At 38.6% G+C, this 27,425-nt stretch overlaps 1 protein-coding gene across 3 annotated transcripts; it reads left to right on the top strand.

Moving 5' to 3' along the window:
• Positions 1–536: 536 nt before the first annotated feature.
• LOC137127569 (RNA-binding motif, single-stranded-interacting protein 2-like) lies at positions 537–27,412 on the top strand. 3 transcript variants are annotated; one of them, XM_067504700.1, is made up of 14 exons: positions 537–693; positions 10,325–10,491; positions 15,972–16,030; positions 16,498–16,589; positions 20,384–20,541; positions 20,686–20,765; positions 20,896–21,005; positions 21,203–21,246; positions 21,439–21,532; positions 21,715–21,765; positions 22,001–22,111; positions 22,227–22,307; positions 23,268–23,355; positions 23,558–27,412. In XM_067504700.1, exons 1-13 carry the CDS (start codon positions 622–624, stop codon positions 23,346–23,348), a joined length of 1,200 nt encoding a protein of 399 aa, XP_067360801.1. In that variant the 5' UTR covers positions 537–621; the 3' UTR covers positions 23,349–23,355; positions 23,558–27,412. The 3 variants fall into 3 exon arrangements, with proteins under 3 accessions (XP_067360801.1, XP_067360800.1, XP_067360802.1); XM_067504699.1 differs by having other exon boundaries at positions 23,555–27,412; XM_067504701.1 differs by having other exon boundaries at positions 542–693; positions 10,328–10,491; positions 23,555–27,412.
• The last annotated feature ends 13 nt before the right edge of the window (positions 27,413–27,425 follow it).

The raw sequence follows: 27,425 nt of genomic DNA, 5'->3' as shown, positions 1-27,425 counted from the left end.
TCTCTTTTTTCTTGCAAAGATATGTCAAGATCTTCCCAAGTTCAGATGTGTCAATTCAGAAAATTATATTTATGTCACATGGATCTGGCCTATGGGCTGTAAACAGTATAAAATAGCCTGTTTATGTTCTGCTGTTTTTCCACAGTAACCTAAATAGATTTACGGATAGTATATTATGTTGAATCGTGTATGCAGTTTAGAGGTTTTCCTGATGGTGGGATATATGAAGTATTGATAGTTGTATAAATGGTGTAAGGGAGTGAATTAAGGACCACACACAGAACAACAACAGGGCACACTAAAGCCTGATTTTACAAGCCTTTGGTCCAAAGAAAAAATGTTTAGAGAAGCTTCTTTTCCAGTCATTCTCCCCTAGGGAGTAAAACAACAGCGGCAGTGAATGAAATTGAACTAATCCCCTCTTGTCTGTGGACCCCCTGGAGCAGTGTGAAGGAGCCCTGGAGGAGCCCAGGGGCCAGCAGTGGGGGCCCCGTCCTGCAGCTGCAGCAGCAGCACCACTTGCAGTCAAGCAGCGGGACTCCAGGCACTCACTTCCCCAGCTGCTGACGTCAGCTGGCAGCTTGGGCTGTGCTCGCTGCTCCGGACATAGCGCCGAGAAAAATGCTGCTCTCCGTACCGCCAAGGGCAGGAATCAACCCATACAACGGCTATAACAGCAGAAACAACAAAAAGGTAAACGCTTTCGGGCTTTTCCCTCATTTTCGGCTTGTTCGCCCTGCAGGGCAACACGCCCGCGTCTGTCGCGACTGAAAAGGGCTTGTGACAGTGAGCTGCAGTGTCCTTGAAAAGCGAAACGTAGTGAATTTAACTTCAGACTCAGTGGAGTAAAATAACAGAAGACAACAGAAGACTTCTCCGCGTTGGGTCCACAGCCAGGTCCTGTCATGTTGGAAGCCTACTGTTGGATTTTGGAGTATGTGCGTGTGTGTGTATGTATGTATGTGTGTGTGTGTGTGTGTGTGTGTGTGTGTGTGTGTGTACTACAGTAAGGATGTCGATATGGCTCTGCTCACTCATTTGAACAAGTCAATGGTGGAGAGCAACTTTTATGGGTAACTGTGGCGTGTTGGGATAGCGCGCCTGTGCCTGGATGTGTGTGTGTGTGTGTTGGGGGGGAGAAAGACAGGCTGGGGGGGGGACATGTTACAAAATGAATTCTGCATGAGACACTCATACAGACACTCATATCTAGCCTTAAATCGGGTCTTCGTTGTCTGCGCTGCCGCGTAAGTTTGCAAAGTTTTTTTTCCTCCTCGTTTCCCATCTGAAATCGGAATATGCCCCACCCCTTGAAAAATCCCACCAGACCGTGGGGACCACATTCCCAGAATTATGAATCGAGCTGTCCTGGTAACGTTCACTGTTGACATTGTCACTTTTGTAACTGATATGTAAGGGGACAGCACTGTTTTCCACAACATTTGGTGTATTGCAACACAAAGGTAAAAAGTAATTAAACACCAAAATTACAAAATGGCTTTAAAATGCTTAATTATTATGTGTTTTTTTTTTTGTTAGTATTTTCTTAAAAACTGCTTTGCTTCCTGAAATCACAGATTTTTATTTTCTCGTTCAGACCAGCAGAGGCTCCATATATGAAGTGTCATCTCTGTATGAACCATAATGGCTTATAAGTGCTGGTAGAGAGGCTTCTGTTATAGGCCCACAAGGAGATATTATTTTGTGATCTCTTATCCACAGGATTCACAGTTACTTCTGTTAAGTTTGCCTTTCACTGACTGTGTTGCTGTGTGCTCCTGAATAGTATTTTGAAAGGTATATTGACATACCGTCATTTTCCGATCTTGAACACTGCCTGGCTGCTCTTTCTCCCAAATCTGATGTCAACACTTTTTTTCTGCACATACATTTTTAGTTGAGCTGTTACTAGGCTAGATGTTGTTTTCTTGTGACCAAGAGACAGTTTGACAATTAAATCTCAGAAGTATCAAAGCGATCCATTTTTAGGTATAACGGCCTAAAAAAACCAAAACATTTTATGTCAATTTGTAAAAGGAAGTACGCATGTATGAGCAATCAAGTGTATAGGTGTCAGCAGTTGCTGTTTCACTTTTTAAGTGTGTGTCTGCCTAATCCATGCTTACAGTTAATTCTATAACAACATTGCAATTTAGGCTTAAATTATTATTAGAGAAACAAACATGATAATAGATCCATCACGTCACTGATTTTCTGATGGGCAATAAAATTCAATAAAAGGAATCATTAGTTGCAGCCCTTATTAACCTAATTTAAATGTGTTTCATTTTAGGTTTTTGTATTTTACGTATCATTTGGCTGTTTTAGTGCCCCATGCTGCTGGACTTTGCGGGGCCTTAGTTCACACAGAGGTCATGATCTTGTGTTGTTATTGGTGTCCTCCCACCTCCATCTACTTCTCATTCTTTGTTTCTTCCTAACGTTCTGCCATACCGTAGCTGCACGAGTACACAAAATAAAAGTCACAATGCAAAGTAAACACACGGATGGGTGAGAAAAGCCCTCTTTATTCGTGTGAAGCAATTACTGAGCCAGATGATTAAAAGGCATTTGGGTTCTGTTGTTTTTAAAACCAACTGCACCTCCCTTGACTCAGCACCTCATTTCCTCCCTCAAATAAATAGAATTAATGTTCTAAAATCAAATTTCCTTGTAAAGCTTCCTGGATGGAAAAATAACAGGAGGCAGCTTGTCTCTTCTCAAGGTATCGTGCATCTCGCTCAGGGTCTCGTAGAATGGCGTGTTTTTGTACATGTCAATCCGATCTTTCCCTTCTTGGCGGGAGTCCTTTTCAACAAATGTCAACTTGCTGCTGTGATTTAAAGCTCTGGATGCCTCAAAATGTAGTCTTATCGAATTAAAACACAAGCAGTTATGAAAAGAACGGAAAAAAATGCAATTGCTGGGGCAATTGGTTGCTAGAACCACCAATAATAAATGGCAGATATAACACAAGTGAAGTCTTCTTTGCCTCTTAAAATCAGTAATTTCACCCTTTCACTTTCAACGCCACAAGCTCTCAGAAGTCACCAGTATTTCCTTATTCTTGGCCGTGTGAACCTGTCCTCCTTTTGTGAGGTTAATATTTGACCCAGTTTGATTGACTTACATGAAAGAAGTCGAGTTTTGGAATTTAAAGCAACGCTTGCAGATAAAAGTGACAATGACCTCACAAAAACATCTGCACATAACCACATTTTAAAAGTGCTTTTCTTTTATTTATATGTAGCTTGAGAAATGCCTTTAGAGGAAAGAAATCAAACATTTGAAGTGTATTATTTGGTAAAATAACTGATAATGTAAAAGTGAAGTGAGTATTAATTGATTAAATTAGTTACTAATTAGAACTCTCTGGTTCCCAAAGATGGATTAGTACTTATCATAATGAAACAGTTGTGATTATAGTATTGATTGATTTTAGGCCAAACACTGTTGACCTGGATGTTAAAGTGTGAAACGTGTCAGGAGTAGATGAATAACGCAAAGACAGATTTGTGCAATTACGGAGAGAAGAGAGAATTTGTAGAGAAAGTTTAGGAGTGGAAAGCCTGTTAACTAACGAGAAGTGATCATTCTTTTCTTGGTTAAAATAAATAAATCAATAGTTTATTATTAAGTGCATTGTCTTCAGTATATTAGTGTGATAGCACATCGGCGAAAATATATCAAAATCAACAGGATCGTTGTCAGAAAATTACATAAAAAAATAATCAGCCTTGTTGTTTATATACATTAATGCTTGAATATATTTTCCTTAAAAAGATATTCACAAGCACACTGAAAATTAAAAGTTGACCGTAAAACATAGCCTTTGCCTATGAAGAATTGACCGAGATCACGTTTTCCATGATTTGCTTATAGTTATTGTTAGTGTTTTTTATAGGATCGTGGTTAAGTGAGAGTTTTAGTCATCTTCAATGTTTTTTGTCGTCATGCGTATCTAGTGTTTTTAAATGTAGTAACAAGTGAATTTTTCCAAATAGCTCCTTATTTTTTTCTAGTTCACCCTACGGCAATAGAGTAACTTTATAGAAAAAGTGTGATTGATTACTGTAGCTACTGTTTGTCAGACATGTTTCAAGTCTGTGCAAGTATTTTTCTATCATACTGACATGAACAGAAACTGACCCACTTCTGCATAGAAGGTAGACAGTCCATAAAAAAATGTACATTATACATTCATTTACATGAAAATTGCCAGCAGTGATGTAAACGTAAAACCATACGTGCAATTAAAAGCTCTGTACTGTCTACAACTTCTCCAACACACAAAAATACTGAATATGAGTTGCTACCATATGTGAAGGTAAGGTTTAACTAATTAAAGTGTATATTGGTAGGAATACATGTACAGTTCTATCTCAATAACAATTTCTCAACTTTTTCAACAAAAACAAATGTTTATGTCACTGCACAGATTTTAGTGGAATCCTTGTAGATAAGGGAAGATGAGACCAGAAATGCTGTTGTGGCAAGTCGAGTTGCAGACTAAATCGACTGTAACTCCTAGCAGAAAAACGTATTGTTAAAATTCTATTCACATGGAAGCTATTCGACTATTTGACAAGCATTTTGGACCTGCCTAGTAGGCATTTTCTAACATAGCCATGGCATCTTAAAGGCAATAGACCGTGTGCCTGCTTGTTTCTCGTCTTTCCCCTAGTAACAAAAATTGCTATACAGTCACACAAAACAGTGTTTTAGGTCATTTAGAAGATGTTTTTTCATAAGATAGATTGTCTAACGCAAAGTACGGACAAGCCCATCAATCATCAATTTATTGTTTCTTTATTCTTGTAAATATCTGTATCAGCCTCAGATATATGTCAGTCAGGTTATGCTCACCACTCTCCAGTGGGGCCTGTATTCTTCTAGTGCATTTAAACCTACTCTAGGCAAAAAATAAATAAAATAAATGGTTATAGTGGATTTAAACGTGCTTTTGTTACAACACCACAGGAAATATGATACATGCATAATTAATTGTCATCTACTGGGCTGTTTTTTATGTGTGTTAAACCAGCTGTTCGGCTGCAGTGACTATCCTCACTGAACTCTCCTGTACAGTCTCCTTTGTCCTTTTGGCCTTCTGCCAGGTATATGTTTATCTTCCTCTTTGTTTAATATGTCAGATGTTTCGGATTGGTTCCCAGCTTCTGTGCCAACTGCACAAACCAGCCAAGGTGAACAGGTAGAAGAGGAGACAGAGTCCTTGGAGAAAGCACAGCTGTCAGAAATCTGATGCCAAGTACTGCAGTGATGCCAGACACTTGGTGTGTCTCACAGTTTGTTAGATCTCTAGCTGAGCTAAGGGCCAGTGTTTGTAGGTATCTGTTTCCAAGCTCCCCAGTGCTTGCCACCTGACCTGGCTTGAAAGCTATGGATGTGCATTTGCAATATGCTTGTGCATTGTGACAAGCATTCATAGACAGACATTTTAAAGATTGAAAGTGCCTATAAAAAGACTATAGGAAAGGGTAGATTAGAGAAAGAAAAGAAGAAGAGTTCAGGAACGAGTCTGGGCGTGAGTTTGGTGTCCCTGTCACCTGGTTGGAATGCAGTGCTCCTCATTCAAATGGCTACGTGATAAGATCAGGAGCAGACACAGAGGATTTCCTGCCTGCTGCTATACAGCAGCTCACTGCTTTACCAGACACACAGTCCTCACCTAAAACGCCACTATCATAAAAAAAGACTGTTGTACATTTCTATAGACCATTGTGTTAATATTCACTCCATATTGTACAGTGTATTAAATTTGGTTGGGTATAGTATAATAAAATTAGTAGCTGGACCCATTTAGTGTTGCTAATAGAAACAAATAGCTCTTTTTTGCTTCAGAAGTGAAGATTTTAAGTAACAAATTTTTTTTCCCATGACTCATTTTCCTTGTTGTTGCTAAAGTGAAGCTGGTGTAAAGCAGCAGCTCAGCTCTGTAATTCTATATGAGCTGGATGCTGTGTCCTCATTCAGCCAGGCTATAAATCTGTGCATTAGCATGTCAGTGGGTCAGCTGGTTAGATGGTCATGGCTCTTTCCTACCAGAGGTGAAGACAGGCACTCCAGCAGGGAGTACACATCCAGGCAATAGGAGGATGGACAAGCCCCTGACAGCCAGGAAAACCATGACATTCTGTGGGTCAAACTATGGTCATGGGAAGGGATGGACACAGAGGTGGAGTGAGACTAGACAGAGGCCTGGACATCTAAACAAAGATCTAAACAGCTTCAGCTTTAACTTACATTTGTGGATAGCACGGTTAACTGTGTTCACAGACAGTGATTTCTGGGTGTGTTCTTGAGCCTGTACAGTGACGTCCTGTTTTTAATGCAGTGCCCCAAGAGGGCCTGAGGATCATGCACATCCAGCTTTGACCTTCAACCTTGTCACTTGGGCACAAAGATTTCTCCTAATTCTTTGAATCTTTTGATGATAATATATACTGTAGATGATGGGATCTTTAAAGTGTTAACAATTTTACTTTGAGGAACATTTTTCTGAAATTGTTCCACAGTATTTAGACAGTTTGTCACAGATTGGTGAGCCTCTGCTCATTTTTACATTTGAGAGGTTCTGCCTCTCTGAAATGCTCCTTTTATACCAATTCATTTATTTATATTGTAGTTGCTTTTATCTGAAGTGAGGTACAAAGTAAGCAAAACATTAAGCTAGGGACAAGACTTTGAAAGTGCAGTGCCATGAGAAGAAATGTTTCTGTTTCTTTAGGAGTGCATTGGAAGCAGTAGGAGACTTCTGGCTTCAATGTTTTGAATATTGGGAGTAAGACTGTGATTTGGAGCCACCAGTAGCAAGAACACATGATGCAAAGATTGTGACCTTTTCAACTTGGCGACTTATCCTGTATAGTTTATCTTGAAGTAGATGTGTTATAGGGTGTGAATAGGGGGGTCACCACAGGTTAATGTTTTGTTTTATACCAATAAAGCAGCTAACCACAAAAAGGATGTTCTTGAAATGTTCTTCATTTTTATTTTTAGTTTAATCCTAAAAATATCCTGTGATATTTTTGAGCCTTTTGTTATGAATTTAGAACAGGCTAGTGGAGGAGAAGAAATGTAGCAAGAATATCAAAACTGAGCAACTCATCAGAGTTGTGTAAGACTACGTAGGTGTCTTTGATCTACATTGACCTCTGTAAGTGACCTTCGTTACATAACTGTGCCCCCTGATGTTTTTAATATTTAACCAGTTCTAAACTATATTTTTGTATTTTAATTGAAGAAAAAAACACTTCTCATGTGTGTCTCACCATATGTTGTTTGTTGAGATAATTTACATGTTGAGGTTCAGGTTTCAAATAGCTTACTTGCAGGGTGACTTCAGAACAGTCAGTATTCTCTAGCTGTTTTATGTAAACTGTGTGTTCACATAATGAAATCCTGACATCAACATCGAAAAATAATGGAAACAAAAAAATAACTGATTTTGTGTGTCACTGAATACATTTACTTGAAAGATGCCTTAATGGAATTGGAAACTGGTTAGAAGAGATTTTTAAGGTGGAGTTTTTAGAGGCTACTACATGCAATCAGTGTTTCTGCTATTTCAATTTGTTGTACTTAAATGTTATTTTAGCTTTTTGGAAGTTTATTGCTATATATTAATCAAAGCAAATGTCATACTGTGAGCCACTGCTTTAACAAAAAGGTTACACATTGTAATTTAGCTTGTAATGGTGTTACATTTAAGGACAGCGTGAGCATTAATTGACCCATATGTCTCTGTGAAATTAAATCCAGAAATACTTTTTATCTGAGCGATGTAATAAAGTTTGCCTTATGCAAGCAAGCCAATGATCAATCTGATTTTTATTTTTTTATACCAATCTGTACTTTGCTAAAGGTGTTATCAATGACATTCGATCGATGACATTTCCCTCATGAGTAACTTATTAGCCCAGACTACCTACTGAGATTCCTACCAACTCTAGTTTTTAATTTCCAAAAAGTAGCAAAGGGATCAGGTTTTTTTACATAATAAATTATTTATGAAATGTATTTTCAATTCTAATATATTTTAACCCAAGGTTGTACACAGCTCCCAAAGATTTTTACAATCCTGCATGCTATATCAATGGGCTATAACCCATGTGTGAGGTGTTGTTGCTGTGATGTGATTCTGGTGCAGCCCGAAGCCTGAGTCGAACTTGGCACTGTGGTAAACAAGTGTTTGAATGAGATTATAGGTCTCTGCTGTCCTGTTCTTTCATTCACAAATTAGCTGCCTCCAAAACCGTATTCATCACAAATTACACTATGGCAACATAGATAAACTCCTGCAGGCAGGCTCATGTCGTATTTGCCCTGCAGAATGTGTCTTTTTTACTGCTTCTAAAGGTTTGGCTGATAAAGGAACAATGCTTTATTATTCATATTCACATAGACTGGATAATTCACATTATAAAGGAAATCAAAAGTAATGCAGTTTTATTCAATAGCTCTGTAATAAATACTTCTTTTGAGAAACCTCTCCAAAGAACATTTAGTTGAAACTGTCAAAGAAAATTGACTTTAGTATAATATGGTTTGATGTGTTGTTGCGGTGTTTTAAGTTTCCATCTGCATTTTCTCATTCGAATCACGTTCTTGTAGCCTGGTGAGGTGCACACTTTGATTTCAGGAAACTTATCTGGCATTTAATTCAGGCCCGACTTAGTTTATATACTTATACTACTAGGAAAGACACTTAAAATGCTGAAAAAAAGTGTTGTTTAGTTTAAAATGAAGAGAATATTATCTGTTGTTGCCGAAGTGTCAGCCATGCTGCTGGCAAAATAGAGGTCAGAGGGGCTCCATGCCTTGTGGATAGTGTCTAATTAACAAGATTGGTTGATGTTGCTGGTGGTCCTGGTGTGTCCTGCTGGGCTTTTCCTAAATTCCACCAAGTCTGATCAGTGACCCTTCCTCTCTCCTGAAATTAACCCATTGTCCTTGTGTCACCTCTCTCCAATCAGTCTCTCAATTGCAACACTCCAGCCTCATGGCACCCTGCTGAGCTCAGTCTGAAAACATATTTGTTTGGATTTCTTTGTATGCAACACATGAATTTTAAACATTTGGCTGTTGAATGAATTTGATTAATGTCAAACAGACAGCATTTGCTAGTTCTGGCGAGTCTGGCCTGTACCGAACTGCAATTTTTTTTTACCTCCGTCTTATTTGGGAAACAGCCTGGAGATCTATTCTTGGAGAGACAAGTCTTTTTTCTTGGCTGACTTGACAGGCGAAGTGATAATGAAACCATATTTATCACAATAATGCATTTTCATCTGCATGGTTACACAATCTTTTGTTTAATTTCTCCAAGGAGAGCCAAAATCCCAAAGTGAGATGAGAATATATGATACACTGGCTGTTGCGCAACAGCCTTTCATATTAGGAGTATTGCATCACCGACTAGTTGAGTTACCAACTAGTTTTTACTGGCACGTATAGGCTATCAAACAAGACAGCTCTAAGTAGGAAGTGAGGAGGCAGTTCTACTGTGGTTGAGGTAGAGGTCAGGTCAGTACACATGGTCACAACATGAGCATGTTACTACAAACTCCTCGAGGGCTGTTGGTCTTTGTGTCTTTGAAGTACCTTTGTTTCTGCTTTTCTTTAATAGAGTTTGTATGTTATATGGACGGAACTGAACTCTGGTTTCTCTATCTTGCCACTCAGGATTTTGTTAATTGTAATTCTTAGTGTAGTGTTCGTAGTGCAGTGTTAGTGTAAATTTGAAAGCTAAATGTCAGATTACAGCATTAAACTTGAAGTTTCTGCGACTTTAGGACAAAGAAGGATACAAGCTTAAAAGAACTGCAGTATACAAGAGACACTATGCGTATATAGTCCAATATTTGATTGTGCTGCATCAGATTAACTAGTTGGTCAGAGATACGTTTTGAGATTTTATATGCACTGCAAGATTTCTATCTGGTTTCCCAACTAAAAAAAAAGTTACCCAACACGGAGAAAGCATAAGAGGTCCCTTTTCCCTATATGCTGCACGCAGCCAAGAGGCCCCACATTCCCCCCAGAAACCAGTATTGCTGAGTGTTGACATGAGGGCTGTATGATAATTTTTCAAAGCCCACATAATGATCTGTCTCATGCAGGATTACATTTGATCTCTCAACGTCACTTAACACTTGTGTGAATTTACTACACTTTAAATAAAAACTGACAACCCTGTATTTGCAAATGTTTGCTGATGTTTTAGCATATAAAGTATTTAGGGAAGCATTTCAATTTTTCATGCAGGGCAAACTATTTCTGATGTTTGTTTTTTTTATCGCAGCAGGCCTATGTGTCCTCCGGCCACCAGATGGCACCCCCCAGTCCCAACACCAACAGTAGCAGCAATAGCAGTGGTGGGGGAGGGGAACAGCTGAGTAAAACGAACCTGTATATCCGCGGCCTCCATCCTGGGACCACGGACCAAGACCTAGTCAAGCTTTGCCAACCGTGAGTGATTTTGGAAATGTTTGTAAAATAAAGGTTTGTTTTTCAAAGCAGCGGGGTATGGTGTTTAGCTGTGTTCAACCATATGTCATTGTGCCGATTTAGCCTCAACAATTCCACATCATGCTTTTGATTGTTGAAGAAAAAGCTTAACACATTGGTACATAGTCATAGTCATAGTAGTCAGTGTTCTGTTTAGTTAGTGTAAAGCTAGTAGCAGTAGCAGGTTATGGCTTAGCTGTAGTTCTAACAATAAAATCAGAGAGAATCACTTAAGCTCAGTCTGTCCACAGTTAAAAAATGCACCTACTAACAACTCAGCCTTTGGTTTTATGGGAAGTTTTTTTGCGTCTTGGCTAACAACAGACAGGTAACAAGGAATTCCCAGTCCTCCTAGTCTGGCCAACAGTAGGGATGCTGGATGGACAAATTGTTTAATCTAACAAAAGTTTAAACTATGTAAAATAGTTGTTCTTCTTGTGCATAGATACACTCTATAGAGAGTGATAGATAGACATTGTGTTGACAAAATAAATTGTCAACACAATGGTAGAGCCTTAGAGGGGAATAAAGGAGACAAGGTTTAAAAAGGAGAAGGGGCCAGAGAGGGGTAGCATGCTGCCTCCTCATGTCCTGATCTGACCATCTACTTTCATTGAGGATTAATTGGCTCAAAGATAAAGGACTAAGATTAGACTCCTATACAAATAGCCTAGCTTCCATAGTGTGTGGGCATTACAAACACACACACTGATAAAAAACACTAGTAAATGAACCCAAACTGGTCTGACTTCTGAAGGTCAGGGCTATGTGGTATGTCACAGAAGTAAATTATGAAATTTTGCTATGCATTCGTCATTTCCACAGCTCATTAGCTGTAACAACACATTTCCCTGAACAAGCACTGACCATAATAAAACCTGACTAGAACAACACTACATCTGCTTTTGCTGTTGCAGTTCTGTTAATTTCTCCATTTTAATCATTTAGCAGTACATGATGAATTCTTGGAAAAATCATATCTACAGAGCACATGCTTATTACCTGCATGTGATAATCATGTTAATAGTGGGAGGACAGTCAGTGATTGAACAGACAAAGTAAATCTGCCATTGGTTTGTGAACCCAAGGGACTGTAGAATGTGATGACCGACAGAGACGTTATTGTGGCGTGGTACAGAAGTAGAGGTGGGAGAGAGGCTTTAGGGTTGGGTGGGAGGGCTAACCTTTAGAGGGAAACTTAAATGAGTGGGAAAACAGTGGCTTGGCCTGCTGGGAAAGAATGTCAGTCAGTTGCATGTGGGGCAGAGCTGTCTTTTAAGTCTCTGTGTCCTACGTGGTGTGGTGGGCTGCTGTTTTGCTGTAGTGTCTGAGGTAAGGTGAGGGTCATACAGTCACTGCCTTCAGGCCTTTGAACAGGCTTCTCTACTAATATGAAAAATATGAAAGAGCCTTTTTTCACTTCTTAAAAGACCCTCTAAAATGTATCAATAGACCGTATCAATAGTAGTCAATGGTATTTTTCAATCTGGAGAAGGGATGGGGCAACGCGTCGGCGTAAATCCGTTGACTAACGTAACGTGTGTCAATGCTACGTAATTTTGAAGTAAGATAAGTGTATCTGGAATCTGGAATGTTTTGCGTACTGCGTGCACCCTGTAAGTGTGCTGCCCAATTTACTCCCCCATTTACAGAGTGCCTGCAAACTATTCATCCAAGAAACCATTATTTCATTGGCTACAACATCTTTGTGTCATCACAGGGGAATGCTCACCATTAGTTGGCTGTAACAGCCAACTAAAATCTGACTGACATTTTGGCTGTAACAGCCAACTAATGGTGTAAGTAATGCGTTACTGTCGGGGGTTGGTTTAAAGGCACACTAAAGGCCCGATCCTTGATGTAGATGCTTAGATGTGGGCTTGTTTTGATCGAGATTGCTGGGCGGTTTTAAAATATTGGTCGTCTACATTCATATGCAGCCAAAACAACTGGGGAAACAAGAAAAATCCTGCATTTTTACCAATGACTAAACAGTCAAGAACAACGGCTCTAAGGCTTTTTCTCTTGTATGACAAAGTTTTTTTTAAAGTTTTTAAGCATTTTATTCTTTGGATTCCACAAAGAGAATGGTGTAAAGCACTTGAGGATTCAATAACTCTGTGCCCCCACAAACATCATAAAATGTTATATTTACCATCTCTCTGAGTATGAACCCTTGTTTGATTTTGAAAACTGTTGTTGCTGTGGTCCTTCAATCTTAAATTGGTTTAATGGAACCATGAGATTTTTTGCTTGCTAACGAGGTATAGTTTGTTGAGTTTTATTTGGGATAGACTGGTGCAATTGGGAAATACATGTGATTATGTCTTTGTCCTGCAGGTGACCCAGTGAATAATAATAATAATAATAATAATAATAATAATAATAATAATGGGGGGGCATTTATGGCCTATTTTGGTTAAATATACATTTATTGCGTTGGAAATGAGATTGAGATTTTAGATATCAAACATTTGTCTGTGCTCCAAGTAGATTTTACAATCAGGTATTTTCTTAGCAGACTAGAATTGGTCAAAATGAAGACTGATCCATATTGGGCAGTCCTCATAACTTAACAGGGCTGTTTGACAGTTAAGACCGGGTTAGGGTTAGGGTTAAGGTTTGATGCATTTTGTTAAAGCTGCATGCAAATGGACTTCTATACCAACACACATCTGCAAACTTTTAATTTGAAATATCAGTCAGCATGCTGTCGTAAGTTGGTCTGTGCTGTGTGTGTTCTGTTACATGTCATGTGTTGCTAACTTGCTAGTGTCTGTCCTCATGTACCTGCATCTACAGAACTGTGCCAAAGTCATCAGGAGGATTAAAAGCAAACAAATGGGCATGTTGGAGACATTTCTACCACTCAACTGCTCTTGTACCTGAGTGACAGAACCTTTTTTTTTATTAGATGTGTGGCTCTGATGTGCTTTTAACAAAACACTGTTTCCTATAGTTTAAGTTTTCTATCATGTTGTGACTTCTGTCCTGATCATACGCTGAAAGTAAAGCCGTCCTAACTAAGTTTTACATGTAAGGACGGTTCTTACTCGGGCGATCTCCTGCTGTGTGAAAGGCCAATGTCCAAGGTTGAATTCTCCTAACATTGTCCATAATTCAAATGGAAGTGAAAGTGTTTCAAGTGAAACAGGCTCAAGGCTACCGTCACATTTGTTGTATTAGCAGTGCTATTACTCACAGTTATAATACACCTAAAAAATAGTAGTTAATACAAAAAAAAACAAAACACCAAAACATTTGTTTTCCAGTTGTTAACATTATGTGAGAAGACAGAGGTGAAAAAACAAATGCTTGCAGCCTTCACTAAAACATGGTGGGTGGCCTATCATAGTTTTGGGGTACATTTCTGGCAGTTTGGCTGAAGGAAGGAAGCCTTGTATAATATCCCACATGATTACTTAAGAAAACCTCAAGACAGTCTTCACAAAAGAATGCAAGATGTGCAAAGCGAGGGCATATGAAATACTAACTTTCGCCTGGTAAAGCTTTTTTGTTATGAAAGATGTAGTGCACATGTTCTTTGCTAAAACTACAAAGCTGATGGTGGCTCAATACTAGTGAGAAAGAAATACTCTCCTCTGTTCATTAATGATATAAAATATTTTTGTAACTTTGGCTTTATGTTCTTCCATAGATATTTAGGTGAGACTTTCTAAACCTGGCCAATTGTACAGCAATGTTCATTAATGTGAACTCTCCCCATCAAACAAACTATTAAACTAAATTAAACTGGTTGTAATAGTTACAGTTTAGGTAAGAGACTAGGGAAGGCACTGTAGTGATGAGCCGCCTCACAACTTTTTGTGTGTATACACACAAGGTCTTTGGTCTTCTTCAATAACACATTTTGAGCCTTAAGTTGAGCTTTGTGTTGGGCAAGTCAATTTCACTTAACTTATGGCTAATAAAAGTTAAGAGGAACTTCTGATGGTTCATAAATTTAAACCTCACCCTTGTCATTGTTATATAACTTTTATTTTAGGGTTCGATATATCTTTGAACAATGCATTATGTAGTTTATGCCACAGATATGGCTATAGAAAATATAACATTTAATTGTGTATTCGGTGCTTGCCTAATGACTGATTTTCAGCTTTTGGGTGACAGTGGGAAACTACAAACATAGCCTGTGCAAAGGTTGTCTGGCTGTTTGGTAATGGATGATGAATTATTCATGTCTGCAACAAGGAAGTTTTCTTTAGAATGTATTTATTTGTCATGCTGCCTCACAAAATAATTAAAATCCATAAGTACTGCAGGTACATTTTTGCAGCATAAATGAGATTAATATATGGTGAAGGTATTACGATTAATGCACCGATCAATTTTTAACCTTTGTGCTAGCGAGTAAGAATGAACATAAACATGACACTTTGTGACTGGTGACATAGAATGGTGGAGCAAACAAAGCCACAACATTCAGCATAAATACTTTAGACCCCAGTGTCAGTCGTGACACAGGACTCCGCTGTGACCATCTAGTCAGATCTGAGTCATCTAGACAAACATCCAGCTAAATGAGGCAGGAGTGTAGGACCCAGCGGTGTGCTGTGAGGGTGGAAAAACAGAAAGAGAGAGAGAGGAACATGGTGGGAAGGAAGGCGAATTGGAGGGGTGAAGCATCAGGTTACAGTGTACATTCCACCCAGACGCCATGTCGCCCAAACAGAGGAACACCAGCCTCCCCCACTGGCTAAATGCACCAGACAAGGGCAGGTCTATTATACTGTAGTGCTAATGCACCATCATATAACTCTGAATTGATGTAGTCTCCATATATTACAAAACACTTGCCATTTACTACTTTTAAAGTGATTTTCATACCATAATTGTTTTATGATACTGCATTAATGTATTAATTGATTTTTCCGTTTTACTGAATGGCCTTTGCCACGTTTTTCTATTTACATCTGCAGACTGAAATAACAGGTTGGGACACAAACTTATGTTTCATATACCATATGTCTTCTTTTGTAATTTGCAGGCCTAACATTGCCTCTGACTATACCTTTAAGCTTTACTTGAGCAAAAAAAAGGGATAGGGATGTGTTAGTCTATGTTGTGTGTGGTACAGCCAGGCCTGGAACAAGTTGTTTCTGGCCCTGGGGTGCTGTCTCCTGTCTGTTAAAAACAACGCCAGGGAACAGAGTTACTGTACAACAGCCTCAACTGGCAGACAAAGACAAAAGGGTGGAGGCAAAGTTTTCTATGACGTGTAAGATCTAAATTTTAAAAAACACCACTGATTACATAAAGCAATATGTATTCATGTTTACACCTGTAGTCATGCAGCCTGAGGAAGAGTAGCGTGATTGGTATGCATACATGCATGTGGTAGGAGCAGATTCCTGCCTTTGCCCTATAGTCACCTCATCTGTCATTTATTGTGTTCCCTGTATTCTTATCTGGCCTTCAAGGTATGGCAAGATTGTGTCGACCAAGGCCATCTTGGATAAAACTACCAACAAATGTAAAGGTGAGTTTAAAAAAAAAAATTTTTTAATTGACATTGTGATTTTTGGCTCTTGCTGTTATTTATGCAGTGGGTTTTGGATGACTATATGATGGCTCCAGTATTTTGGGAATTATGTTCTCTTGTGCACGAAGCTACAGTCCTGAGATGGTTCACTTGCATGTTCATTCTGGAAATGGGGCAACAGCTAGCCCGCCTCTGTCTGAAATACCAACACTTCTAAAACTCACAAATTAGCATATTATATGTTGGCTCCTTTTTTAATGTGCAAAAGCTTTTGAACAGAGCCAAGCTAGTTGTTTCCCTTGCTTCCAGTCTTTGTGTTTATCTGACCGCCACCTATCTTTACTCTCATAATTAACAAAGAGACATAAAAGTGGCATTGATCTCCTCATCTTACACTTATAAAGCCAATTAATGTACTTAAAAATATCAGTCACAGTTTTTACATGCGTTTGTCTGTTCTACAGGGTATGGCTTTGTGGACTTTGACAGTCCTGCAGCAGCACAGAAAGCCGTTACAGCTCTTAAGTCCAGTGGGGTCCAGGCTCAGATGGCCAAAGTAAGACTCTTCACAAGCTTATACTACACTTCTTTTACACCCAGATTTACCAGCCAACTTTGGATGAATAATACAGACTTGTCTCTAAAACATATTCATCTCAAATGAGCCACTTGCTAAACTTTCACTCCTAAGAGTAAAACCGCCTTTTTGCACAAGCATATGCTCAGCCCTCTCTTTTATCTACAAAGTAAATTGTTATATGATTGCCTGATTGGCAGTAGATGTTCTGTTGGCTATGCTGCAAGAACAACTCTGGTTTTAGGGAAGTATGTGTTTCTTTGTACGTCATTGTGTGAACCTGTGCCAACAATGGACCATTGTGAATAGGATAAAGACATGGCTGACGCCAACTATGCTTGCAATGAGTAGAAATAATCCATCCTTTCCGCTTTCTTTTCATCTTCTTACCCTCCTTACTACCTTCTCTCTCCTTTCTTGTCATGCCTTTGTCTCTGTGTCTGTGTATGTTGCTAATGTGCTCTTGTCGTAGTGCTTGTACTGAGTGCTTTGTCCAAGTGTCTGCAGTCAAAGCAGCTCTTGTCGGCCCATTAAGCTCATCCCTCTGGGTCTTAGGCTCCCCATTGAGGGAACCCAGGGGAGGGTGCCACTACACCCACTGTCAATGGGACAGGCACAAAGGACTGGCATTGTCCACCGTCTGGGCATAGGCCTGCGGCTGACACCAGCACTTAATATACTCCAACCCGGTGTCCGTGCCCCCTCCCCCTATCCTGCCCCCAAACAGACCTGGCGCAACATAATACCGGGATCTCCCTCAGCCCAGCTCTGGAAAACTGTAACAGATCTAGGCTGCAAGCTGACCTGAACTAGTCCAATGCAACTAAACCCTGGGTCTAAGTTCACTACACCTCCACTGTAAGAGTGCCACACTATCCTGTGTATCTTAATACCTGACAAGAGCAACTGGACACCAAGACTTGACTCACCCAGACAACATGTGCTCAGTCAGAGGTGTTGATAACCACTATAAAAACCTAAATATACATAGATGCCTCAGAGTCACTGGGTTATTTCAGCATGATGAAAACAAGACGTTAAAGACAGGTTAATATCAAACTCTAAAGTACGGTTTCACCTATTGGCACCCCGACCGTGACGGCTGCAAAGTGTTGTTCGCAAACACAACAAGCCACACCTTGCACTCACTGTCCTCAGAGTATTCTCAATCCCCGAACGGGCCACTGCAGGCTGCGGGCCCAAAGAGCTGCATGTGTAGAGGCAGGGAAACAATGGCAGTGTTAAAAATAGAACCATTCTTACTCTGCAGCACCTCCCTGTTCAAACTCAGACATCAGCTCACATGCACTACTTGACACACAAGCAGGCAAATCCGCCATGCACACACAGACACACCTCAACAGACACGACTCACCCAGGGCCCGGCACACAAAAAAAATGCACTGGGACGCCTCAGCAAATCCCATTCATGTGTTTGAACTGCATCCAATGGTATTTTTATATCTACAACAAGGTAAATTGTTTGAATATGAGACCGGATACCAGCTCAGATAAAGAATAAATAATAAAGAAAAGAGAAGGAGTTTTTGTTAAATTGTTATAACCTTTAACTCCATTACTCCATTACTGGCTTATGACCTCCTGTAGTGTGCCACTGTGTTGCATAATGGTTGTATTGCCACTCCCAGAGTGACGACAGTCGCACAAAATATCTCTTGTCCAGGTGGCAAGTGGCTGAGAATAGAGGCCACTCATAGAAGTAATACATATTAATTCAACATACAGTTCCATGTATGGTATTCTTGGTATTTACCTGTGTGTGTGTGTGTGTGTGTGTGTGTGTATAACACTACACTTTTATATCTGATCACCCAGATTACTGCACCAAGTGACTGTGACTCACTGCCATCACCAAATTGTTAGTTTCTATTTTGATATGCTTTTCCAGGTATTGAAGTCTTTCTTCTTATACCTATGTGAGTTAAATCATCAATAAAGATCTGTGAGCATGTTCCAGAAGCAGCCATGTTGCCTAAGACACGACACTCTATTATGCTTAACAGATCATTTTGTATGATTTTGATCACTGGCAGGTTCTGCTCATTTTAAATTTTGGGTCATCTGATAGCAAAGGCATGTATTACATGTTGTTTAACACATCTACTGGAGGTGTAAATACCATCAAATAAAAGCTGAAATTCTGAACTTTCAACTCATAATTTGGAGTGAGCTGTATGTTGCTCAGTACACCAGTGGCTGGTTTCTTTATCTGTCATTCCAAGTTGTTGTACTGGCTTTGTCAAAATCTTCCTGTTCATTCTCTCTTTTTTTATCAGATTATATATGGCTTGCTTTTCTTGCATAGACAGCTCTCTGGTTGATGTTGATTAATTGTTTTTAACAAGATTTACAGTCCTCACAAATACAACCCAAAGCTAAAACCAAGAGACGTCATTTAGAAATGTTTTATGTTGGAACAACCAATCTCACAGGTTACCAGGACACACCTAAATAACAAGAAACACCTCAGTCAGTCACATGCTCTAGTACGTTTCTTCACTAAAAATCAGGGTGACCTGATACAAAAGGCACTATGTTGTTTAATTTATGTAGAAAGTTTACTTACGCAAGCTTACGCAAATGTTTTCTAAGACGGATGACTTGGGTTTGCCGTTCAAGTACTTTAATAACCTACTTATTCATAGTCAGATCAACACCCCTGTCAAATCTGAACCTTGGATCAGTCTGGTTCAGATGGTTATAAATTGTTCCACTTGATCTGACAGTTTTTTTTCATGCACTATTGAAAAATGTTATTTCTGGTTGGCAAAGCTATCTGATCAGAGTATTTGTTAGAAAGAAGGGACAAAATAGAAAATGATTTAGAATAAAAGCTATTTTGATGAAAGAGAAGAGTCTGTTAATCAGTAGACACTCGTATATCCTCTTTTGCTTTCTAGCTCTTTTCATCCTCGTCTTTCATTACCCAAATTACTCAATACTCCCACCACTTCCTATCCTCACAGTCCCCTCCTTTTGTACAAAATACCAGCTTTTAAAGATATTCATTTCTCTCCCCCTCCCCCAGCTTTATCCTTTTCCTTCCCTCTCTGTTTTTCCTTCCTCTCTTTTTAGCCCAACCTCTTTTCTCCTGGTTGCCAGGCTCCTGTTGCTCCGTGAACTCTTTAACTTCATGCCTGGCTTCCTGTCTGCTTCTGCACAGTCACACAAGGTTTCACTTTCAAGCCTGTGCCATAAAATAAGTCTCTGTATAATATCTCCTCCATAATTTACTTGCAGCTATCAAAATATCTTAATTGGACATCATTCCATGTGTGACTTCTCCGTGTAGACAAATTCATATTTACTTGTGTGGGTATTTTAAGAGTGAATGGGAATTTTTTTTTTAATAGACCTAGTTGAGGTAATAACACATGAACAGCTATGAGAGACAACCTATTTATGGTTTTCCTTTTATTGGTCAAGCACGCATTTCTTGATAACTCATCCATGTTGGGTTTTAACACATAATGATGCTTGATGAGATAGCTGGTGCAGATGGAAAGACAGGTCACACCACTGCCTACACAGGCATTTCTGTTGTGTGAAAAAGATTTTGAAAGCGACAAGAAATTTTCCATTTGCAAATGCAGTGGCAAAGGTGTTATGCTATAATAAATATACATATCCTCCAGCTACAAACCCAAAGTCAGTGTAGTAGTTCATAAAGAAGTATTAGTATTACACTTCTTCATTTATAACCAAACAACAAAGATCTGTTTTGTAAATTTACATTTCTTTCCACTTCACAGCAACAAGAGCAGGACCCCACCAACCTCTACATCTCCAACCTGCCAGTGTCGATGGATGAGCAAGAGCTGGAGAGCATGCTCAAGTCCTTTGGCCAGGTCATTTCCACCCGCATCCTGCGAGATGCCAACGGGACCAGTCGCGGTGTGGGATTTGCCAGGTAAGTCTATAGAACCATGATATTATTTAATGCTCTGTCTCTGTCTATAATGAGAAAAGCTTTGTTTAAATAATTAAAGAAGCTTTAGTGGCCTACCCAGACATGTACACAGTGAGATTAAGTGTTCCTTAAATTTTATTTCAGAATGGAGTCTACAGAGAAGTGCGAAGCCATAATTCAGCATTTCAATGGGAAGTTCATCAAGACTCCACCAGGAGTGCCTGGTGTGTGGAATGCTTGTTTGGCTTTATAGAAATCTGATATTGTTGTTGTTGTCGGTGCCAGAGCTCAGTGTTTTTGTTCCCCATAGTGATCACTGAATTTACTCTCTTGTTTGATGTGTTGCTTTTGCAGTGCCCACAGAGCCCTTATTATGTAAGTTTGCAGACGGAGGTCAAAAGAAGAGGCAAAACCAGGGGAAGTACGTCCAGAATGGAAGGCCCTGGACTAGAGACGGAGATACGGTAACATGGACTGTTTAAACTCGTGATTCCTAAAGTAAAAGCGTGGTGTTTATATACCATATGTCTTGTTGGAAATTAAATAAGAACCCGTTTAAAAGTTTTATTTTTGTGTGCGTGCTAGCTGCCTGTTATAGTGCCGACAGCACCGGTGTTTGCATGACCTCATTGGTTCTGAATCCTTTGTATTGTTTTCCCAGGGAGGAATGACGCTTGCATATGACCCTACAGCCTTACAAAATGGGTGAGTGGTATGCATGGACAGACTGAAAACAGTCCCAACCCTTCAGAATAATGTGTTGTGCTCAAATTCTGGTGAAGTGATGCCCCCTGCTGGGCATCTGCAGAACAGAAATTTTGGAGCTTGATAGTTGATTTCTGACATTATGCAGCTGTCTTCATCTCTTCCTCTCACCTTACTCTGTCTGCTCGGCAGCTTCTACTCCTCACCTTACAGTCTGGCACCAAACCGAATGATTGCTCAGACTTCACTCTCACCCTACATGCATTCTCCGGTCTCATCCTACCAGGTGGGACATTTTAGTTACACTAATTTCAATCTGCCTGAATGTCAAGAATTCATTTCGTGCTGCTTTTATTGTGTTGAGCCCGTCACTGTCCACATGTAACTTAAAAAACAGAAACGATCCCGATCTGCAGTAAAGAATAAAAAAATCAGATTGAGTGTGATTATGTTATTCCTAAATTACAGGTACACAGCCCGTCCTGGATGCACCATCAGTCATACCTCATGCAGCCAGCTGTGAGTTTCGCTCCTTCTATAGTCGTTTATCTGTTAGTGTTTACAGTGCTGTAGCTCTGGTACTGAACTTTGAGTCTCTTTAAAATGAAAACTTTTTTCATCTACACATGTAATTTAAGACTTGCCACTGTGTGTTCTGATGGCATGTGCTGATTTTAAGCACATAAGTGATTGATTACTAATGTTGATGCATATTCTGGTTTTTATATTTATCCATATTTCTATGGATTCACAGGGTACAGTTCTTACACCAACAATGGATCATGCCATGTCTATCCAGCCCACGTCCATGATGGGACCTCTCACCCAGCAGCTAGGCCACCTGTCTCTTGGCAGCACAGGCACAGTCAGTCTCGCACACAGATAATGCATAAGCCAGGAAACTATCTTGTTTCAGGAGATGAGTTGCTCATGTTGCGCATTACAAAGAGTTTGTGATTTTCTCTCTGCCCTCCCTACAGTATATTCCTGCCAACACAACTATGCAGGGGACCTACATCCCCCAGTACACCCCAGTGCCTCCTTCCAGTGTCTCAGTAGAGGTATGAAGCGAGCCTTACACCTTGGCTGCTTACATATGAACTTTAACATTTCTATGCAGTGGTTCAATTAAAACTTTTTTAGGCACAGATTTATTAAAACAAAGCTGCTGCTTTTAGTGGGCTAGATCTTGTTCAGAGTTAAGGTTACTAATTTCTTTTTTTTTTTTTTCAAATGCGATAATATAAACATTATTGATTTATTGTCTATTTTTGTTATTTTAAGAAAGATGAAATTACACACTTAAACAAGGAGTTATGCCAATTGTAAAATTGTGTGTTTAATTTTAATAAAATAGTGTATGTCTTTTTGTTTTGTTTTTTTAACGTTTTTAAATTATTTCGAGTTGGTCATTTTTAGTTTAGTGTAATAGAACACAGATTTCAGTAAACTATAATGCTTTGGGATGCAGTTAAGTTGTTCTTAAATAGTTGTACACATTGTGCTTCAACACTTGCAATTAAAACATACAAAGTTATTGGTTCCATGTGTTTCCCATTTACATCAGTAATATGGGTCTAGATAAGTTCTAGAAAAGCTCCTTGATAGTTGAGCTCTGAGACTCTTTATTGTGGATTATTTTACTTTTCTCTGTTGAGACTATTTGCTTCAGTGCTATAGCAGATGCTGGCTGAGTGCTCTGCAGCAGGGTTTATGAATGGGAAGGCATATATTTGTAAACCAGGGACACAAGGTGTGATGGGATGGATGAGATGAAGTGGGTAGTTGGAGAGGAGAAGTTGAAAGAGAGTGAAGGGTGTGGTGATAGTAAAGGTAGGTTAAGGTGCTTTAATGAACTTCAGCAACTCCTTAAACTATACCGTGCCTTTAGTTTAATACGTCTTGCATTATAAACACAAGCGAGTTTCAACTGTACAACACAAGGTTGATCTTTATACATTAAATGAGATCTCACATATTGTTATCAAACATCCAATTGCTTAACCAATCATTACTTTCAGGAGAATGGCGGTCAACAGCAGCAGGTTGCCATGGAGACTCCCACAGAACACACAAACTACTCATACCAACACACCAAGTGAAGCTAAGGTAGGACTTCAGAGTCATTTTAACAATTGTCTTAGTGATGTAAAGTTCCTAGTGTAGCGCGGTGTCAAGATACTATATGTGTTATCTGATATATATGTATATCTAATATAATGTTTTCTAAACAATGAGTTCTGTATTTTGAACTGGTTTTATAAGTATCAAACTATCAGTACTGAGCTGTGTGCTGTCCTGCTTGTAGCAGGGTGGGGCTGAGTGCACGAGATGAATCCATCCAAACTGGATTCAACTGGAAGAAATAGTGCTCCATACCATCACCAAGCACCCGGACTTGAACATGGATAACAAAAGGAACGTGTGTGTGTGTGTGTGTGTGTGCGCGTGTGTGTGTGTGTGTGTGTGTGTGTGTGCGCGTGTGTATGTGTGTGTGTGCGTGCGTGTATGTGTATGTGTTTTTGTTTTTGCTTTTTTTTTCTTTTTAAGAAAAAAAACATCATTGAACTTTTCTGCTCACATCCTCAAGAGTTGCTCAACCAAAGGTGGGAATCTTCTTTAAAGAAGCTTTGATCTATTTTGATAACTGAAAAAGGAACATAAGAAAAAAAAACTGAAAAAAATGTAAGAAAGGAGGAAAAGACACAGAACATTATTTTTGTGCACGTAATATAACAAATTCTTATTTTTTAAAAAAACATTCTGTATGTTTCAGAGTGATTCAAGGAAGAGTTCAAACACAATGTGTCTTTTATTTTTATTTTTTTTTGTAAAATATGCAAACTTTTATTTTTATTTCCTGATGTCTGTTGTTTGACATTCTGTGTGCAACAGCGGGAGCAACAATTTGTACAGGTTTAAAACTTACAAACACTTTTGCTGGTCTAATGTGTTGATTCATTGTTAACCATGGGAGGAAAACCGTTTAAAGCTACTTCTTCCTATAACTGCTGCAGAGATTTGTATTCATGCACAGATGATAATAACATTGACTGTTTATAGTTTAGTCAAATTCATTTTTTTAAACTTTAAAGCATTCTTTCACAAGCGAACAAAAGACAATCAATTATTTCTATTTATATTTGAATTATAGTTCTATTTTGTAGAGTTTTTAAATCATTGAAACATACATTTATAGAAAAGAAGTTGTGTAATACGTTTGTCTGTCACAACAAGATGAAGTGGAACTTAATGACTCCTTGCCCCACACATTAATGATGAGCTGTAATATCATGAAAGTGACTCTTGATGGTTGGATAGGCTGTACACACCATCAAAAACACATTAAAATTACACCTAAAGTAGCTTAATTTTACACCCATGTCCATGAGAAGTGGTTTTAAGCGGTTTTGTTGTGGCAAACCTTCAGGTATCACTAAATTCATCTTCTGTTAAAGGGATGAAGTGAATATGCTTTAGATCCGAGACATTACAGTACTCAAATATTATTTGTACAAAGAACAGTGCAGTTACTAAATTAAAATAGAGTTTAGCAAAGCGATGAGGGAAATCAAATAGAAGACTAACAAAGTCCCAGAGAATACAGTAAGGTTTCTGAAAAGAAAGGGAGCTGTTAAGTCTTTGTTGTTGTTTTGTTTCAATGCTGCTGTTGTCACCTGAGTTTGTCTGTCAGATTTGTAGTTTGTAGAAAGATAAATGTCTTTTTTTTTTCCCTTTTTTCTGTCACTTGAAAACCTTTGAGCTAATTTGCCTTATTTTGTGATCAGTTTATATTTGAAGTAGGTTGTAGCTGTAGATGTTAGCTTTTCCTAGAGAGTAGATATTAGCCTTCCTCAGTGTAGGGACTGATGCTGTTTTCTTAGCACAGCAAGTTTTAATCTTGTGGTGTTGTTCAAAACAATTTCCGTACTGAACCTTCAGGTTTGTCTGTCATGTTACTGTGTCGGGCCTGTTTATAGAAAGCCTTTTCAGAGCGGAGAGCTGAACCAAACATGTCATTTGGTGCTGATTTTAAAAGATTCATACTGATGCTGCATCGGTATTGTTGCTTAAATAGATACAATCCCGGGAATGTCTCTGTCTTACAGTCAGCATGTTGAGTGGAGCTCATGTCATCACACAGAGTACATCCAAATATGTTGAACTTTAATTTATACTGACATCAAAAACTGTAGATATGTAGATAATAGAAATAATGGTTTTACAAAGGACTGCTCACTAGACCATGGAAGTGCCATTAAAGTTGATTCTTACAGCCTTTAGTGAGACACCAAGTCTGAATGAATTTGTGAGTGATCCAAAATTCTGCAAAAACTATTTTTAGCTAAGCCTTAATGTTTTTCCTCTGGATGAACTGCCTAATCTCTCATAAGATTGACACTAAGTTGTATATACTATGGAAATGACAGCAGGCTTGTTTGAATGCCATCGAGTAAGACGTCATGTCAGTCAACTTAGCTGTAGGGTTACAAGAAGGTTTTCTTCCTGCTCTTCCACCATTTATGTTTGAATCCAGTGGAAACCCCAGTGTGATGATGTCTATCTCAAGGCTCGCAGTTTGACAATTCTGTTTCTGTTTGTTCTTTATATTTTATATTTTTTACCACATCATCTTTTTTGCTGTGTTTCTATTGTTCCTTCCTGCAACCAAAGACGTTGTGGCCACTCGTCTTTCAGCTTTCTGTCCCAGATCAATTGCTCTCATCCACAAATGATCATCTGTTTTGTGCAGCTGGATAAAATACCTTGTTCTATTCTGATAGAGAAAGATCACAATAAGGTTGTTTACATGCACAATATTTCACATTATGGCAGTTTAAAACTTTGGTGGGAACCTTTCTGGCATTATTTGTCATGAACTACATGTAATAATATTTTTTCAGCATTTTTTTTTTTAATTGAGTAGCTCAAGAAATGATCTGGTTTTGTTTACATGTATTGATAAAATTGAGTTTCCCTCACTGCACGTAATGGGAGTGTTGAAGTGCATGTAATCAGACTCATTATGAACTTTATTGGCCTCCGCAAACACCCAGGAGGAACATACAGTGCAGGTTTTAAGATGCTGAGAGCTTTTAGACACAAGACTTTGTAAATAGTCTGTTTTTCCTCCTTCCTTTTGCGTACATCATTCTGTTTGTTTCTTGTGTGTTTTGGGGATTTTTTTTTAATTATGATTTATAACCTGTCCAGATAACACAGTGAATAGCAGGTTTTCAGATTCAATGCACCATGAAGGAAAATGTCATGGATATTGTTTATATGTTCAGAGAAATGATATTCCATGTATTAGCCATCAATTTTAATACAAAAACAGGATTTTGGAACTATGAAATGACCATGTGTTAGAATACAGTGTTTATTTATTTTTATATCAGCAGAGATAATATAACATAAAAACACGATATCCCAAAATAAATGTGCATGGAGAAAATTTAAGGAGCTCCATGTAAACAGTATGAAAACTAATAGTTGGCTTTAGGGATTCACAATAATAATAAAAAAATATTTGCACTTCTTTTTAGTCCACAACAATTGAAAATATCCATCCTAATGTAGATTTCAGAGCTTATTTCATAGCTTCAAAATGTTTTGCTGCTAAAACAGGATTTCTAAACAGATTGTTAGATGTGGGCCCACCTGGATTTTCAAAATGTCTTTTCGTGTGGCTGAAAGTGGTGTCAATTTTATCATAATACTAGCTTAGTAGGACGTTTACTGTTAATTTGTTATTGGGCTGTTTCCATTTTTGAATGTTGCAATTTTTTACTTTTGAAGTGCATTCTTAAGGTGACATTTCTGAACAGGAAATTGCTCAACACTGTATAAACTTTAGAAAATTAAAAGTATTTTGAAAATACAATGGGCTCATCTAACTTCCTGCTTGTGAACAGTTTTCTTATTTATACAACAACTCATTTTGTACAGTTTTGTTAGAGGAAAGAGGTTTTGATATTTGGTTTTGTTTTTTTCTTTGCAAAGCCACTTGGCTACTTCTGTCTTCCTGTGCCAGAGTTGCTAAAATTGTCTGTAACTTGTGTTTTGTTTTTTATTGATTGAGATAAAAGTTTCCTTCTTTATTGGTTTTCTCTTTGAATTTGACTATGTCCGTTTTTCTTTTTTAATAAAAGCCTTGTTTCAATAATTGGGTGAAATTG

The sequence above is a fragment of the Channa argus genome, chromosome 5, assembly GCF_033026475.1.
Source record: "Channa argus isolate prfri chromosome 5, Channa argus male v1.0, whole genome shotgun sequence".
NCBI lineage: Eukaryota > Metazoa > Chordata > Actinopteri > Anabantiformes > Channidae > Channa > Channa argus.
This window is presented reverse-complemented; position numbering and strand designations above follow the sequence as displayed.

Coding starts and splice junctions, on each gene's coding strand:
- LOC137127569 (XM_067504700.1), top strand. CDS start 622: ATGCTGCTCTCCGTACCGCCAAGGGCAGGAATCAACCCATACAACGGC. Junction 21,247..21,438: donor CCTACAGCCTTACAAAATGG/GTGAGTGGTATG, acceptor TCTGCTCGGCAG/CTTCTACTCCTCACCTTACA. Junction 21,766..22,000: donor CATACCTCATGCAGCCAGCT/GTGAGTTTCGCT, acceptor ATGGATTCACAG/GGTACAGTTCTTACACCAAC.